Source organism: Lissotriton helveticus, chromosome 2_1 (assembly GCF_964261635.1).
Source record: "Lissotriton helveticus chromosome 2_1, aLisHel1.1, whole genome shotgun sequence".
NCBI lineage: Eukaryota > Metazoa > Chordata > Amphibia > Caudata > Salamandridae > Lissotriton > Lissotriton helveticus.
The window spans coordinates 146287752-146304600 of record NC_136059.1 but is presented as its reverse complement, the minus strand read 5'-3'; the positions used below and the strand labels follow the sequence as shown (position 1 = coordinate 146304600).

At 39.3% G+C, this 16849-nt stretch overlaps 1 protein-coding gene across 1 annotated transcript in view; it reads right to left on the bottom strand.

The window, feature by feature from the left end:
• Nucleotides 1–11490, bottom strand: part of LOC144820081 (vomeronasal type-2 receptor 26-like) — a 160073-nt gene extending 148583 nt beyond the window's left edge. Inside the window, exons 1-2 of the mRNA XM_078677733.1 lie at nt 11467–11490; nt 8621–9466 (exon numbers count right to left, since the gene is read on the bottom strand). Of these exons, the coding sequence (XP_078533859.1) occupies nt 8621–9466; nt 11467–11490 (870 nt within the window). The remainder of the gene's footprint in view (nt 1–8620; nt 9467–11466) is intronic.
• Between the last annotated feature and the right edge of the window lie 5359 nt (nt 11491–16849).

Here is a 16849-nt window from a genome sequence, read left to right as displayed (position 1 = left end):
TTGGAAATTTTAAAGATATGCACCGATTTGTGGTATGTGACAGTAGTCCTGTGAATCTGTGATTGAGAGATATTCTGTAAGATGAACTGTGCCATATACTGTTCACCAGATGGCATAGAATTGCAAACCCCGGATGAAGACAGTTTGTAAAAAATGACTATGCTTATGATAGAAGCAGGTCAAAACAAATTGTTACCCGTGTTTGATCGAGAAAAGATACCAGATGAGTTGAAAAAGGTAGTGACATAAAAGGTGTGGGATTTCACAGGTGAAGATATTGGATTAATGAAAGATGTAGATCCTTTAAAGGTCTCTATAAAAGAAGGTGCAAGTTACCCGAATATTCCCCAGTTTAAAATGACTGCAGAAGTAATAGAAGGAATAACCCCTGTGATAGACAAAATGATTGAACAAGGTATACTGAGAGAGATAGAGAGTAGTCCTTGTAATTCACCAATATTGGGATTGAAAAAGCCAAACTGAACTTTTAGAATAGTACAGGATTTGAGAAATGTTAATAAAATAGTTTTCCCATGTTGTCCGATTGTACCAAATCCAGCAGTGATATTGTATCAAATTCCTCATGATGCAGAATGGTGCACTGTGATTGATCTGTGTAATGCGTTCTTTCCAGTTCCATTGCACCCAGAAAGCCAACCAAATTTTGTGTTCATATTTGGAGACCGTATTTTGGCATGCTGCCAAATTCCTCAGGGGTATACTGAAAGTCCATCTATCTTTAATCAATTGCTAAAGAAATCATTAGAAAGTTTGAGCATTCCTGGAGAGTCAGTATTGGTTCAGTATATTGATGATCTCCTTGTGGCATCAAAGACAAAAGATGCATATGTAACAGATACCATTGCATTGTTGAACCATTTGGCTGAAGAGGGACATAAGGTGTGTCCATCAAAATTACAATTTTGTCAGAAAGAACTGCAGTATCTAGGGCATAAAATTGCTAAAGGAATCAGAAAAGTTACTACAGAAAGAATCAGGATGATACAAGGAATGCAACCACCAAAAACTAAAAGACAGGTGAGAATGTTTCTAGGAATGGAAGGTTACTGTGGCCAACGGATTAGTGGATTTTCCTTGATTGCAAAGCCACTCCAAAGATTAACCAGAGCAGATATCAGAGACCCATAGTTCTGAAGACAAGTCTATGTGAAGCACCAGCTTTAGGGATGCCTGATTATGAAAAGGAATTTGGGCTGTATTGTAGCGAACGAGAAGGATGTGCATTGTCAGTTTTGATTCAGAGACATGGAAAACTGAGAAAACCTATTGTGTATTTCTCAGCTGTTTTGGACCCTGTTGCAAAAGCATTGCCAGGTTGTCTGAAAGCAGTAGCAGCCACAAGCGTTAGTTTGGAACAAAGTGAAGGAATGGTGATGGGATTTCCTGTAAGAGTGTATGTACCTCACTCGGTGGAGATTCTCCTCACTAGAACAAAAACACAGCATTTGACCAACAATAGGATGACCAAGTATGAGAAGGTAATTCTGGGAGCAGAAAACGTGACAATTTCTAGATGCGTAAATGTGAACCCATCCACGGTATTGCCTGACACAATGGAAACAAAAGTGAGAAATGAAGTGGATCACAAATTCTTGGATGTTCTTGAATACTGTACAAAACCAAGAGCAGACATCAGAGATGATCCTTTGCCTGAATCAGACTATGTGATGTTCGTAGATGGTTCATGATTAAGAACAGATAAGGGTGCTTTGAGTGCAGCATAGACTGTCTGTAGAGTGGCAGATGTACTAGAAGCTTCTTGTTTGAAAGGAATAATAATAGCAGAGTTGATTGCCCTGATTCGAGCATGTGGGTTGGGAAAAGAAATCAAAGTGACTATAGTGACTGATAGTAAGTACGGATATTGGAGTTGTTCATGATTATGGACAACTGTGGTCCCAAAGAGGTTATATGACTTCTGCAGAAACACCCATACGAAATGCTGAATTTGTACGAATGTTATTGGATACCATCCAATTACCAGATAAATTGGCTGTGGTGAAATGTGCGGCACACAAAAAGAGGGATGACTATATCACATGAGGTAACAGGTATGTAGACTGAATTGCTAAATACTGTGCCAGAAATATTGCATCAATTGATAAGGAACGGGAGAAGGAGCATGCTCCAAGTCCTCTAATGCTAACAACTGTAGTTGAAACATGGCAGGAAGTAAAGCAAATGCAGGAAGAGGCAGATGAGGAAGAGAAAAATGTTTGATTAAAAGCAGGATGCAGACAAAGAGAAGAAGATGAAATCTGGATTTACAAAGATGAAAGACCAGTAATGCCTGATAGCATGATCTCAAATATGGCCCGAATGTACCATGGTCAAGCACATATTGGAAGAGATGCAATGCTTCGTATGTTCAGACAGACATGGTATAATCCTACATTTAGGATGACAGCTGAGAGCCTGTGCCAGAGAAGTTTGGTGTGCCAGCAGTTTAATCCAAACAGAAAGACAATTGTGAGTTTGGGAACCATAGGGCGGGAGAGAGATCCATTTACACGAATGCATTTGGATTTTATAGAACTTCCACCATGTAACAGACTCATATGTTTTGGTGATCATCTGTTTGTTCTCCTGATGGGTAGAAGCCTTCCCTACACGTAGGAACGATGGGCTGACTGTTGCAAAACTGCTTTTAAGGGAAATCATACCTAGGTTCGGTTTCCCAGTGACAATTGAAACTGATCGTGGTCCACATTTTCAGAATGAGCTCATACAGATGGTATGTGAAGCACTGGACATTCGTCAGAGACTGCATTGTCCTTACCGACCTGAGGCTTCAGGAGTGGTAGAGCAAGTCAATGGAACAATTAAAAACAGAATTGCAAAAATGTGCCTAGCAACAGGATTAAAGTGGCCTGATGCCTTGCCACTTGTCTTGATGACCTTAAGAAGCATTCCTGACAGGAAAACTGGATTAAGTCCACATGACATCTTGATGGGCAGGGTAATGAGACAAGCATATGTACCAGTTGATAAATTGTCAATGATTAATGATGACATCATACTGGATTACTGAAAAAACCTGTCTGACGTGGTAACTTCTGTGTTCCATCAGGTGGGAACTGAATCAAACACCAAAGAGAGAGGATAAAGGATAAAGGTACACTGCAGAAGTAACTGTTTGGTGCCTCGTTGGCAGAGACCAAGACAGGTTGTTTTGGTTAGCACGACTGCAGTCAAATGTGCTGGAGTAGAGATGGGTGCATGCAAGTCACGCAATCCGTGTGCCTGAGCCTGAAAATCTTGACGAGGAAGGTGAAAGCACAACTAATTCAGCCTCTGAAGGTGAACCAGAGACTGAAGATCGACAGGAACGTCGATATCTGGAAGTTTTAGACACAAGTTCTGCATTTGAAGGAGAAGGAGAAAGCACTGATGTACCAAATTCTTAAGACCAGCCTGAAGATCGAGAATTGGTAAAGACTGACACCAGTAAGGACACTGAGCAAAGTGAAAATAAAACTGGTGAAGAAGAAAATTCTGAAAAGCAGACTGAAAGCTCTGAAGGCAGGAACGAAAATCTTGACACTGGGAAGGCGGAAACAGCTCATGAAGAAGATGAGATTCCAAGTACCAGCTATGGAGATGTTCCTAACAGAGTGAAAGAACTGTCTAAAGAGAAAACTGATTCTGAAAAGGAGAAAGACACTGTGAAAGTCATTATCAATGAAACTGTTGAAGACACTGACAGTGAGACTGATGACAGTGCAGATAAAACTTCATTGAGGAAGAGTCCAAGAAAAAGGGCCTGTAGAGTAGAACATAACACCACAGAGCCTAAGACAAAATTAATTTGTAAAGTAGATAATTGGCCTAAAGGAAATGATGGATTGAGATTTAAACTGGTTAACAAAGAAAGACAACAAGAAGAACAAGTGAATGAGATAACTGGGAGAGGAGTTGGCCTAACGGCTAGGGCGCTCGACCTCGGACCTGGGAATCTGGGTTCGAGTCTCGGTAACGACTCCAAAACCTCCTGTGATTCTGGGCAAATCACTTAATCTCCCCATGCCTAAAATGAAAGTGTGTTCTCAAGTAACGTAACTGGAAAATATGTAAAGCGCTCTGATACCTGATTCGGTTCGGGTCTAGTTCGCGCTATATAAAACTCTGCAAAAAAAAAAAACTAGTCAAAGAGAGACATTGGGAAAGAAAATAGAAGTTGTGCAAAGGCCAAAGAGAGTAAGAAGACCAAATCAGAAGCATAAATCACCTGAGTGGACTTATATTGTCCTGCCTCCAATTGAAGAGGTAAACAGTAGTCAAGAAGATTTGAGTTGCCCAAAGAGAAGTGGGACAAGCGAGTAAAGGATTGAACCAGGAAGAAAAGTGGTAATTGTTCAAAAGGCAAGAGAGAAAAGATAGAGGGCATGGTAAGTAGAAAGGGAAAATTTTGTAAGTGACACAAGGTCGAAGAAATCCTGTTAGAAAAACAAAAGCTTATAAAGACATTAGATCGAAGAAAACATGTTAGAAAAATGTAAGGCTTTTAGGTGACATAAGGTCGAAAAAGTTCTGTTAGCAAAACTTGTGTGAAAAAAATGGTTAATAATGAGCATAAAACGAAATGTTCTATTTTCAGAAAATGGTGTAGAATGTGTTTATTTTGTACTGTATTATTAATATTATTATGGATAATTTTACCTATTGTTATTCCTTTCAGAGATAGCTTAGTGAAGTCAAAGCATAATATAAGCTCAAATGAAGAAGATGTTAAATTAAAACAGAATAAGCAGCATGTACATAAGCCAAAATTGCATCAAGATAGTTCTATTAGCGACTTTTCGAAAAACACTTTTTCAAGATTGTTAACTGAATATGTTAGAACAATGGATGCTAGTGATTGTTATGTATGTGTATTGCCTGCATCTGTTTCTGAGGGGGTGACCTATCATAATCTCCCACTTGCTTATGGAGTTACATGTAGTGTGATTGCAAGCTTGTTTTATCAAACAGGCAAATTGGAATATCATTATTCTAATTCAGATGAAGTATTTGCAAAATTGAGAATAGATGGTGCATTAAATAAGAAAAGACCTGCAACAGTTATGGGAGAATATTTCTTGGAAGTAGATGAGTTGAGTCATGACTATGCATTTAAAAACAATTTAACTTGCAAAATGAGAGTAGAAGAAAAGGCATTTTTAGACATGGTTGAAGAAAGGAGAATTGCTTATAAACGTAAAGAGAAAATGCACAATGAAAAATCAAAATATTGGAAATTTAATGATGAAAATATTGATGAAAGAAATGTGAATGTAGCAATAAATATAGACACTCCATTATTAGGGAAATTCTGCATTAGGAGAGACAATACCATGTATGGCAACTATTTTATGGGAGCAAGTCAATGTAAAAATACTTATCGCATCCTAAGGGATTGGGGATTTAAAGGTGAGAATGATCCTGTTTTTCCTGGAGTTTATTTTATATGCGGAAACAAAGCTTTTTATAGGTTGCCTGACCATTGGTATGGGACATGCTATGTGGGTTTGGTCTTTCCTAAAATGTTTCATGTAGATAGAGGAACAAATGGAATTCATGAGATAGGTACATTTTTAAGTCGTAGAAAAAGGGAGAGTGTTATGGAAATAATAGGTGATGTTTTTGGAGCACTGATACCAGCAATGGGAATATCTTTCAATGCAAATCGAATTCAGAGATTGTCAACGATAGATCGTTTGTCAACAGACATAGCTGGGGGATTCCTAATGGTAATGACTGAAATGATTGCTCTGAGAACTATGGTAATGCAGAATCGTCTTACACTTGATATTATATTAACAAAAGAGGGAGAAGTTTGTGGAATTTTGAAGGTACAGCATTGCTATACATATATTCAAGACAAAAGTCAAAATATTGAAAGGTATATTACAAATATTACGGAATTGCATAGAGACATTGAACCACTGGAGGTTGATGGTATCCTTGAAAGATTTGGTAAAAGTTTAACAGCAATCAAACATTGGTTTCAAGAAATAGGTAGGTCAATTATAGGTGAAATACTAATTCCATTAACAGTCATAGTATTAGTTATTTTAATGATAAGGTTATGTTGTATATATAGAAAAAGAAGGAATGTCAGAAAGTTATTAAAGAAAATGATTCAGAAAAGACGAGAAAGAGAAAGAGAAAAAGTTGATATAGAAATGGAAGAGTTTCAAGAAAAGGTCTTTAAAGAGACAAGAGAAAAGGATACTAAAGTATAGACACACTAACATGAAGAATTTGGAACATGTTCTGGAAAAATAAAAAATTACGGGCCTCATTTATGAGGCCGTGCGTCACTTTTACGCCCCCGGTGCGTCACTTTTTGTGACGCACCAGGAGCGTAAATAATGTTCCTTGTTGCACCATATTTACAAAGTGACGCATCTAGGAAGATGCGTCACTTTGTATACCCCTGCGACACATTATACCTGCGCCAGGTATAATGTATGCAGGGGGGGGCGTTCCCCGGCAAAAAGCCTCAAAGAAGTGACGCAGTGGAATCTATGGGATTTCACTGCGTCACTTCTAGGACGCCGTTGCGTCAAAATCTTGCGCCTGCCTCACAGCAGGCGTAAGACTGACGCAAGCCCTTTCACATGGGGCTTGCCCCATGTGAAAAGAAGGATTCATTGCTGGAGTTGCGTCACTTTTGTGACACACTCCAGCAATGCGTCACTTTTGTGCTTACAGATACGTCAGAAATACTGACGTATCTGTAACTCCTTGCGACATGATGCGTCGTACTGTAAATATGAGGCATCAGGTATGTCGCAAGGAGTGCGCACTGAGAAGTGACACATCGCTGCTTTCACGCAGCGATGCGTCACTTTTCATAAATGAGGCCCTACAAAGTTTGGGTGGTATTTGCTGATAAATCACTAAAGGGGGGAGTTGATGGAGCAAGGTGGTGAAACAAAATTTTGTGTACCCATTGTGAAGTCATATTCCAATAACAATAACCTGTATTAATGAAACGTCGTGCATGTATAACCAACCTAGAATAAGAAATGCACCTACACAAATACACGTGGGAAATTAATCTTGCTTGTGTTGCAATTATAACCAACTAATTATGTGATTTTATCATGTCCTAAACTAATATGCAGCTTTAAATTATTGGAATGCAGCATGAATGTGCTTTTGTTTATGTGTCTTTGTGTAAAAACGCGAAAACAAAGTAAGTATACTGCACTTAAATGTGGCTATTTGCTAGGTAAATACTAATTGGGAAAACCTTAGTAAGCGGGGAGGTAAACAGAAGGGTTAAATGATTAAAATTAATTTTCGTTTGTGTTTGTTTCTATGGTAGTTCCCATTTCTGAGTCGTGAGGCATAAGAGAAAATGGAGTCACTCGATTATTGTGGCCATAAATGAACTGAGCATGCGCGAGTTTAAGACTAAATTCAAATGCGAGCTGCTTATGCCTGCAGTGAGAGCAGTTCAAGGACAGACTGCCCTGGGAGTCCAGATGGCTGCCAAGTGATGAGCACAATGGTTATGAACGTGAGAAAGTTTGGTAAAGTTACCAACTGAGAACAGGACTAGGCCGGACATGGCCCAAAACAATAACCCATTTGAAATCAAGCTGACGGAAGCGGAATAAATGTTGTAATGATGAGATGATGCTCATCCACCCTAAAATTGTCCAATCAGAACTCGTATTCAGGTTAAAAGATACACTTTTAGTTAGATAGAGCGAGTGAAAAAGGTATAAAAAGTGCTGATTTTACTGTAGGGGATCGCTCTTTTCGATTTCCTCCTGAGATGCTGTCGGATTGCCGATTTTCTTGATATGTAAGAACTTGCCTAACTCTATTTTTCTTCTACAGGAAAATGCACTTTATTTTAGAATCTAGTTAGGGATGTTAGGAGTATAGGTGATTGGTTTTGGGAACTATCTGTCTTTTGCTAATGCTTTATGTACTCAAATAATGAAAATGTTCTATTCTCGAGTTTTTCTTAAATAAATGATTTTAACTGTCCTAAATCTGAGTTATTACATTCAAATGTCGTTTTCCTGAAATATAAGAATACAGTGAATCATTTAGACATGCTGAATTTTCTATTAATAAAAATTAGATCAATAGAGAATCAAGCTGGTCTTGAGTTTTCCTACGCCTAATTTCCTTACTAGCAGATCCATTGATCTCAAATGGTGGTGTGTCTAAATAAAATGTTGTATTAATTTGAAAACCATGGTAAAGGTATTTAAACTGCAGGTGTAAACAGTATAAATATGCAATTTAGTTTTAGATACTCCACTATGATACAGCAGCTTTTCCTTTGAATCTCACCAATCCATGAAGTAAGGTATGAGTGTATTAGAGTGAATCGCAGTATTATGGGCCCTACTGTTTGAGAGTATGTTAGAATTTATACTTCAGGGAAAGGTGACATGCATTTAGAAATTATTTCTGGAGGAGCGCTGCATCAGTGTCACAACTACTAAACAGAGAGAATGAGGTGATAGAAATCTTATCCTAAACTGTGGAAACATAACATGTATTCCTTCCATCAAACAACCCTGATACATTGAATCTGTGGCAGCAATGGGGGATTGGAATGTCTGCCTCATGGTGCAACAACGTTTACCTTCCAGGGCTTCATCTTCTCATGTTGGTGCCCACTAGTACTAACAGTTGCTGATCTGGAATCAGAAAAGAGAATATTATGTAATGAGTGTGCCAAGGCGTAGACAGCTGTGTACATGCTGTAGGATATTCGAAAGTCTGAGACACCATACTCGGGTGATGTAAGACTTTTCAGGGTCTCATTCCCTGAACAAATTTTAAGTTGAAGCATATAGTCACTGTTAAGAAGCTTCCATTTCGTTTTACCCATCAATCTGCAGTCAAAGATTTCCTGCCATAGGTCCGACAGATCTTCAATTTCTGAAAAACTTGAAAGTCTTAAACTGTGAAGAAAATCCAACAAACCAAATATTTCCCTTTTTTTAATTGAAAAAAATAATGTCCCATTGAATACTCTCAAATTCATTCCATAACTAAAGTCTGCAAAAAAGGAGAAAGACACTGAAGCGATACACGTTTTGTGAGGGAATAATAACCACTCACGGCGCATAAGATAATGTACCAAGGATGTCCCTGTGCTGTAGCAAATCATCACCTGGGCTGTGGTCTTCCCGAAGTCATTCAAAATCCGGTTCAGTGCGATATGACCCATTTCAGTAATTTCAATGGGAAACATATATGAAAACTCAACACAGCCTCCATGCTGGGCGATTGCCACCTTTAACCGTTGCACAGCTTTCACCCCATTTTCATCATCTGTGGCCAGGATCCCAACCCAGCTCCAGCCGAAATACTGTAACAACTGAGCGATTCCTTCATAATGGGAGAGCTCATTCGGGAAAGTGCGATAAAAGGATGGAAATCTCACTTTGTCACTTAATGCAGGATCTAATGCTCCAAAACTGATCTGTAAGCAAGAGAAAATGGTGTGAAAAAGTAGTTTGACAATCATTTGACACATTAAAATAAATCTACTTTCAAACTGGAAGGTGGAGATTAAATTACATTATTATGTTCAGAGATCCACAGTCAGACCAACAGGTAAAAACCAAGATAGACCTGACTAACATGACAATAGTGTATGGTACAGCACTGGCCAATGGGGTGGGAGATTTTTATGTTAGTTTTTTAAAGCCGTACAAAAGGGGGTGGTGATGGACGGAGCATCTGAATCAATCAAACACTCACACCCAGTCAAAAGATCTCGGTTTAATCCATCACCGTTCTTTAGCCCACTCTGCCACCCCAGTTCAGACATGGCTATATGCAAATCAGTCTGACCCTGTGCCTCATGGGAACAGTTGAGCCCGAACTGCCAAGCCATGTCTTCCGTTGACCGGAAACAAGCTTCCGAGGACCGGTTTCTGGCATTCCAGCCGTCTTCAGCCCGGCTTGCTTGAATCCAGTGGCAAAGTGAGCAAGGGACTCACGTCTGAGCATACCCTGCCACATTTATGGCAGCCAAAAGTGGTACAAAAGGATGTGGTGATGGACGGAGCATTTGAATCAATCAAACAATCACACCCAGTCAAAAGATCTGGGTTTAATCCATCACCGTTCTTTAGCCCACTCTGCCACTCCAGTTCAGACATGGCTATATGCAAATCAGTCTGACCCTGTGTCTCATGGGAACAGTCCAGCCCGAACTGCCAAGCCATGTCTTCCCTGGACCGGAAACAAGCTTCCGAGGACCGGTTTCTGGCATTCCAGCCGTCTTCAGCAAGGCTTGCTTGAATCCAGTGGCAAAGTGAGCATGTCTGAACTGGGGTGGCAGAGTGGGCTAAAGAACATTGATGGATTAAACCCAGATCTTTTGACTGGGTGTGAGTGTTTGATTGGTTCAAATGCTCCATCCATTACCACCCCCTTTTGTACCAGTTTTTTAAAGACAGCACAGTTGTGAAACAATATATAATATAGAGGCTTTCAAAGAAAAACAATGGTGTATTCATACAATTGTATGTGTTCTTTAGAAATACTGCTGCTACTACTGCCACAACGAAGAAAAGAAGAATATTGCACGGTAGAGAGAGCCCGCATGTTCAATCCTTAGGAAAGTCTGCCCAAACATCTTTATTCAGTGACATAAATGCAATAAATTCAACATGTCATTATGAGCACGTTACAGCAGTGATGCCAGCCTCTATGGAGACTTGTAATAAAGTTGCTGGTTTCTTTTTGGAACTAATGAAAAATATCTATGCCACCTTCACGGAAGCTAGCAGGAATTTTAAATGCAGGGGGCACAAGTCTCTTGGAAACATTTCAAAGACAGAGAATGCATTTACCAGACAGCTGGTCTTCCTCCCAGTACTCCTCTTATACCGTTGTGCCTAGATTTGGGGATAAGGGCCATTGCTGATGAAATCGCCTTTAGACCCCTACTTCACTTGCGTCGAATATGGGTAACTGCTGTGTTCTCATTCCTATGACTACTGGAATGGTTGCTGGAATGTAGGGGTGGAATGCAGTGGGAGTTCCAACTGAGGGTTCGGGGTCCGGCAGTTATGCAGAGACCTCTGAAGCTGTCTGATGTGTCGGGCTGTGCTGTTTGCTGTATTGAATAAAGAAGACTCCAGCATCCTCCCTTTAAGTGTGCTTCTTATGAGGAGCCTTCGGAGATGGCCGCGGTTCTTGGGAGCTCCGCCGTGAGGTGAGGAATTAGTTCGGTCCCAGGACTCATTTCTTTTGTACGGACTTCAATTTGTTCCGTTTTGCACGTCGGAACCTAGCCTGCAGCTCATGTGGCGAAAAACGACACTCATGGTGAGCCTTTTGACTGACTTTTCTCTGTTTTGTTGCTGCTCTTCAGCGTAATTCTGTGGCCGCCATTTTGTTTTCAGCGACTCCACCACATTTTGCTGCGACATGATTATTCTTCTCGGAATTTCCTCCTTTTTTGCTTACATTTTCTTTTTCTCCATTGCTCATGAACTGTGACTTTTCTACTCTGGCTGCACTACCAATTCTTATATTTTTGCGATTCTTCACATTCGCCTCATGGCGTCATCTCGTCACAATCGTACTACTTCTTCTAAACAAGCTGCTTCGGATGACTACAATCCCTTCAGCGTTCTACAAGATTCTATTGACGGAGATGTCGCTGACTCCATTGCCTCTAAGTCGACTCCATTACCTTCCAATTCTCGCTCCAGCTCCAAACCATCTACTAAGGTGACCTTACCATCGTCAGCCCCTTTTGGCAAACGAGTGAAAACGAATCCGCCATCTCCGACTAACTCATCTTCCACGATTTCCATGGAGCTCCTTCTGGACAAAATTCGGGCTCTTAAGCCTCACATGGAAGAAACTAATACTCGTTTACAAAATTTGGAGTCTTCATGGTCGCTTATTGAGCAAAAGATTGGGGAGTTGGAGTCCCGTGTGGACCTTGTTCAAGGTATTACCGAACAGGTCCCCCTCATGTCTAAGGAAATCTCTTTCCTCAAACAACAAGTTGAGCAATTGGAGAATCGTAATAGACGCAACAATTTACGTATTTATGGTTTGGCAGAAAATTTGGAAGGCCCTACTCCAATATCCTTTTTTCAGACCTTCCTACCAACTCTTTTGGGACTTCCTGACACACCGGCATTGAATATTCAACGAGTGCATCGTCTTGGTCCTCCTCCTCACTCTGCTTCTACTTCTTCAAAACCAAGAGGTGTTATTCTTTACTTTTTGGAATACACCGAACTGCTCAAAGTTCTTCATGCAGCTAAACAACGTGGTAAAATATCATGGAATGGCTCTAACCTCTTCTTTGCCCAGGACTATGCTAAGGCAACGGCGGATCGTCGAAAGAAATTTTTAGAAATGAGGCCTGCTCTACGCAGTCTTAATGCCCGCTACGGTCTCTTTCACCCTTGCCTTTTCCGTGTAACTTACAATAATAAGACCACTACGTATGAAGACCCTGCATTACTTCAACGTTTCCTGGACAATTGTGGTACCAGTTCCATGGAAGTACCTATGCCTTGACGAACTCATGCATTTTCTTTGATGTTTGGTTCATTAATCTTTCATACTTTCTGATTTTTGTTTCTATTTTGTACTGTTTCATACGTGCTGTTTACGGTTGTTGTATTTGTTTATTTTGTTGCAGTTTCTAATTCCCTTTTTCCTCATTCCCCCTGTAGGTAGCGGTTTTATGGTCCTCCCATCGTTTTATCTCTTATTTGTTCCGTCCTGAAGACTGTTCTTCTCCTCATGGTCCCGTACTGGAGTTTCCTGTTCACCGTTCCATTTCCTCATGTGGCTTCACCACCCCTGTTCTTTTCGTTTTTCTATGGTATGTTTTTTGTTATTACACCTTTCATTGATTACCTTCCTCTTTTTCTCCTCCTTGACTATGTTCTCTTCTTTTCTTTTCTCTCGTTCTTGTTCTTTTCGCTTCCTTCCTTTCCTCCTCACTTTCCCGCCTTCTTTCTTGCTTGCTCTTCATTTATTCCATCCAGTACTTTCTTCCTACTTTCTTTTCTTTCTGTCATCTTTTCTCTTCTTATTCTCTCCTCATCTTTTCTTAAGACTTATATGTATTGCGTTTCATATTCTTGTTGATATTCTTATTGTTCTTAAACCATTGTTATTATGCCTTTTGTTATTGTCCAACTGCGAAAATTGTGAATGTCGATAAACGTAGTTTCATGGAATGTTAGAGGTTTGGGGTCTCCTATTAAGAGACAACGTGTCCTTTCCCATTTAGCCCATTTAAAAGCGGATATTGTATTATTTCAAGAAATTCATATTAAGAATGTTGAAATTTCTAAGCTACGTCGTAATTGGGTAGGCCATGTTTTTGCCTCCCCGGGTTCTGGTAAGCGCAATGGGGTTGCAGTTTTATGTCATAAACGTCTTTCTGTTCAACTCATTAACCAAACTACAGATTCTGAGGGTCATTGGGTAATTGTATCATTATTAGTTGATAAGATCCCTTTGAATATTTATAATGTTTATGCTCCCACTGTGCCTGATAAGTTATTTTGGCCTCAAATCCTTTCTTCCGCCATGCAACTTTCAGATGATTATCTTATCCTAGGTGGAGATTGCAACATGATTTTAGATCCCTTTTTGGATAGAAAATCTACTTCTTCCTTCTCCTCATCCCAAGTCCATTCCCAGTTTAAAGACACTATATCTCAACGCTCCCTTGTAGACTCCTGGAGACTTTGCCACCCTACCTCACAAGAATATACTTTTTTCTCTCCTGTACACTCTTCCCAATCCCGAATCGACTATCTCTTTATCTCCAAATCTTTGACGCAGCACATTACACATTCAGACATTGGCTCCATTCTCATTTCTGATCATGCTCCTGTTTCCTTAGGTCTTGATTTACTACCCCCTATTAAAGGTACCCGTAGATGGAGATTCAATATTTTCCTTCTTCTTGATCCACAATTCACATCTGCCTTTCTTGATTTTGCTCCCCGCTTTTTTACTGAAAATGAATCTCCTCACATCTCCCCTCAATTACTTTGGGACACTTTCAAAGCGGCCTCTAGAGATTTCATTATTTCATATGTTGCTAAAAAACGTCGTCTTGCAAGACAATCCTTGACCCTCTTAACTTCTCAAATTAAACAATTGGAACAGTCCTATTTCTCTACTAAATCTCCTTCTGTTCTTAATCAACTTGTTAATGCTAAACTCTCCTTTAATAAACTATCCACTGAGTCTGCTAATTTGATCTTACTTAAATCTAGTGCTAAATTTTACTCTTCTCAAAATAAGGCTGGCAATGTTCTTGCTAACTACCTTAAAATTAAAAAAGAACGAACAAAAATTGAGTCCATTATCTCTTCTAATAATGTTACGCTTCATAAAGACGAAGAGATTTTAGAAGAATTTACTCATTTTTATCAATCTCTCTACACTCCAGAATGCCCCCTCCCCCTCAAACATTGATACCTACCTCTCCTCCATTGCTCCCCCTCAAGTAGAGGGAGTTGATTTTTCATCTCTTGATAAAGATATTCTCCCTGCTGACATTTTAAAAGCTATTCGTGTCCTTAAGACCGGTAAGGCCCCAGGTCCGGATGGTTTTTCCATTGAATTCTACTCCCATTTCTCCTCTTTTCTTGTTCCTAAGCTCCATCAATTATTTTCTTTCTTTATTTCTTCTAAAAAATCAGAAGGTTCATTTCAGGAAGCCCTCATTTGTCTTCTCCCCAAAGATAACAAGGACCACACTCTATGTAAAAACTATAGACCAATCTCTTTAATTAATTTAGATTATATAATTTTTGCAAAGATTCTTGCATTACGATTGGATAAAATCCTTCCCCAACTTATCGGCAAAGAGCAGTCTGGTTTCATCAAAGGTCGTCATCTTTGCGATAATACTCGCCTTTTCTTTAATGTTCTCAGCAAGTCATCTAATTTTCCCCATTCTCTCGCTGCTATTGCTTTAGTTGCTGAGAAAGCTTTTGACAGGGTCAATTGGTCTTTTATGTTATCTACTTTATCTTGGTTTGGTTTTGGCTCCAAATTCATTTCTTATATTTCTTTATTATATTATTTTCCCAGATCTTTTATTTTTGCTAATGGTTTAGTCTCTTTTTCTTTTCCCCTTTTTAGAGGTGTGCGTCAAGGTTGTCCTCTTTCTCCTCTTTTGTTTATTCTGGCTTTGGAACCATTTTTGTCTCGGATTAGAATGAACTCTGCTATATCTGGTTTTCCTTATGGAAGTACCCAATTAAAGCTTTCTGCTTACGCGGATGATATTCTTTTATTTATTTCCAACCCTCTTACCTCTATTCCAGCTTTCTTATCTGAAGTCTCTTCTTATGCTAATGTTTCCGGTTATGAGCTTAATGTAGACAAATGCGAAATTCTTCCCCTTAATAAATTTTGTTTCCACGTGGATTTCTTGTCTTCTTCTTTTCATTGGAGTCCTTCTAAAATAAAATATCTGGGCCTCTGGTTCACTCCTTCGATTAAAGACACGGTTGCATTAAACATTAAAAATCTTTTTACGTCCTTAAAGGATTCTACCACTAGGTGGCACCCTTTGTTTTTATCTTGGTGGGGTAGATTGGACTCTATCAAAATGATGTTGGTTCCAATAATTTTATTTTATCTCTCTAACCTCCCCGTCAATGTCCCAAAATCTTGTTTTAAATCCATTTATTCTATCCTATCCAAATTCCTATGGCAACATAAAAAAGCAAGGATGTCTTTTGCAAAACGTAATCGTCCCAAATCCTTAGGTGGTGTCAATTTTCCAGATTTTTCTTCTTATCATGCATCCTTTTTTCTCTCTCACTCTTCTTCTTTGCTTTTAGACTCTCACGAAGATATCTCCTCCCTTCCACTGTGGTGTAATCTTGAGTCTTCATTTTTTCATCCCTTTTCCTTTAAGAAATTTATTTCTCTAACACGTGCCCCCCCTAGATTGTCTCTTCCTATCCTTAAATTTTCCAGGAAAATCTTTCTTCCTATTTTCTTTGACGGTCTGGATGATCGATCACGTTTTTTACGTTCTTCCATTTGGTACAATCCACTTATCAAACTTAAAAATAAAACTCTTTTTTGGAAAGACTGGTATTCCCTTGGTCTCTTTTGGGTTCATCAAATCTTTCAAGATGGTCTTTGTCTTCCCTTTCCATCTATCCAATCTGACTTTTCTCTCCCTTCCTCTTTCCTTTCCAAATATACTTCATTATGTACGATCGTTCAAGCTTCATATGACTCTATTACCTCTTCTTCTACTCCTCCTGTCTCTTCCTCGCTTACTATTTCTTTTCTTTCCTCCTCCCCTGCTGCTTCTCAGATTTACAAACATCTCCAAGACACCCCTCTTACTCGTGCCAAGTCGAAAGTAGTACAAGATTGGGAATCTGATCTTGATACCTCTTTCCCTCTTCCAGTTTGGCAAAACATTTGGAATAAAATACGGAAATCATCTAGATCCGCTAACACCACTCAGACTTTATTTTTTATTTACAATCGACTTTTGGTTACTCCTTCCAAATTACATGCTATCGACACTTCTATTCCCTCTATTTGTTGGTCCTGTTCTGCTGCTCGCGCAGACCTTAAACACATGCTTTTCACATGCCCTCTCATTCAAGTTTTTTGGAACAAAATATGGAAACAAATTAATTCCATTTTTTCTACACACTTTCCATTCTCACTCACTCATATCTTTCTAGGTAGTATCTCAGATATATGGTCTTCCAAACCTCCTTTTCCAATATCTCCATTATCGACCTTCTCCTAGCAGTTGCTTTCCAACAGATTACTAAATCTTTGAAAAATACATCGAATGTTTCATTTCAAGCATGGT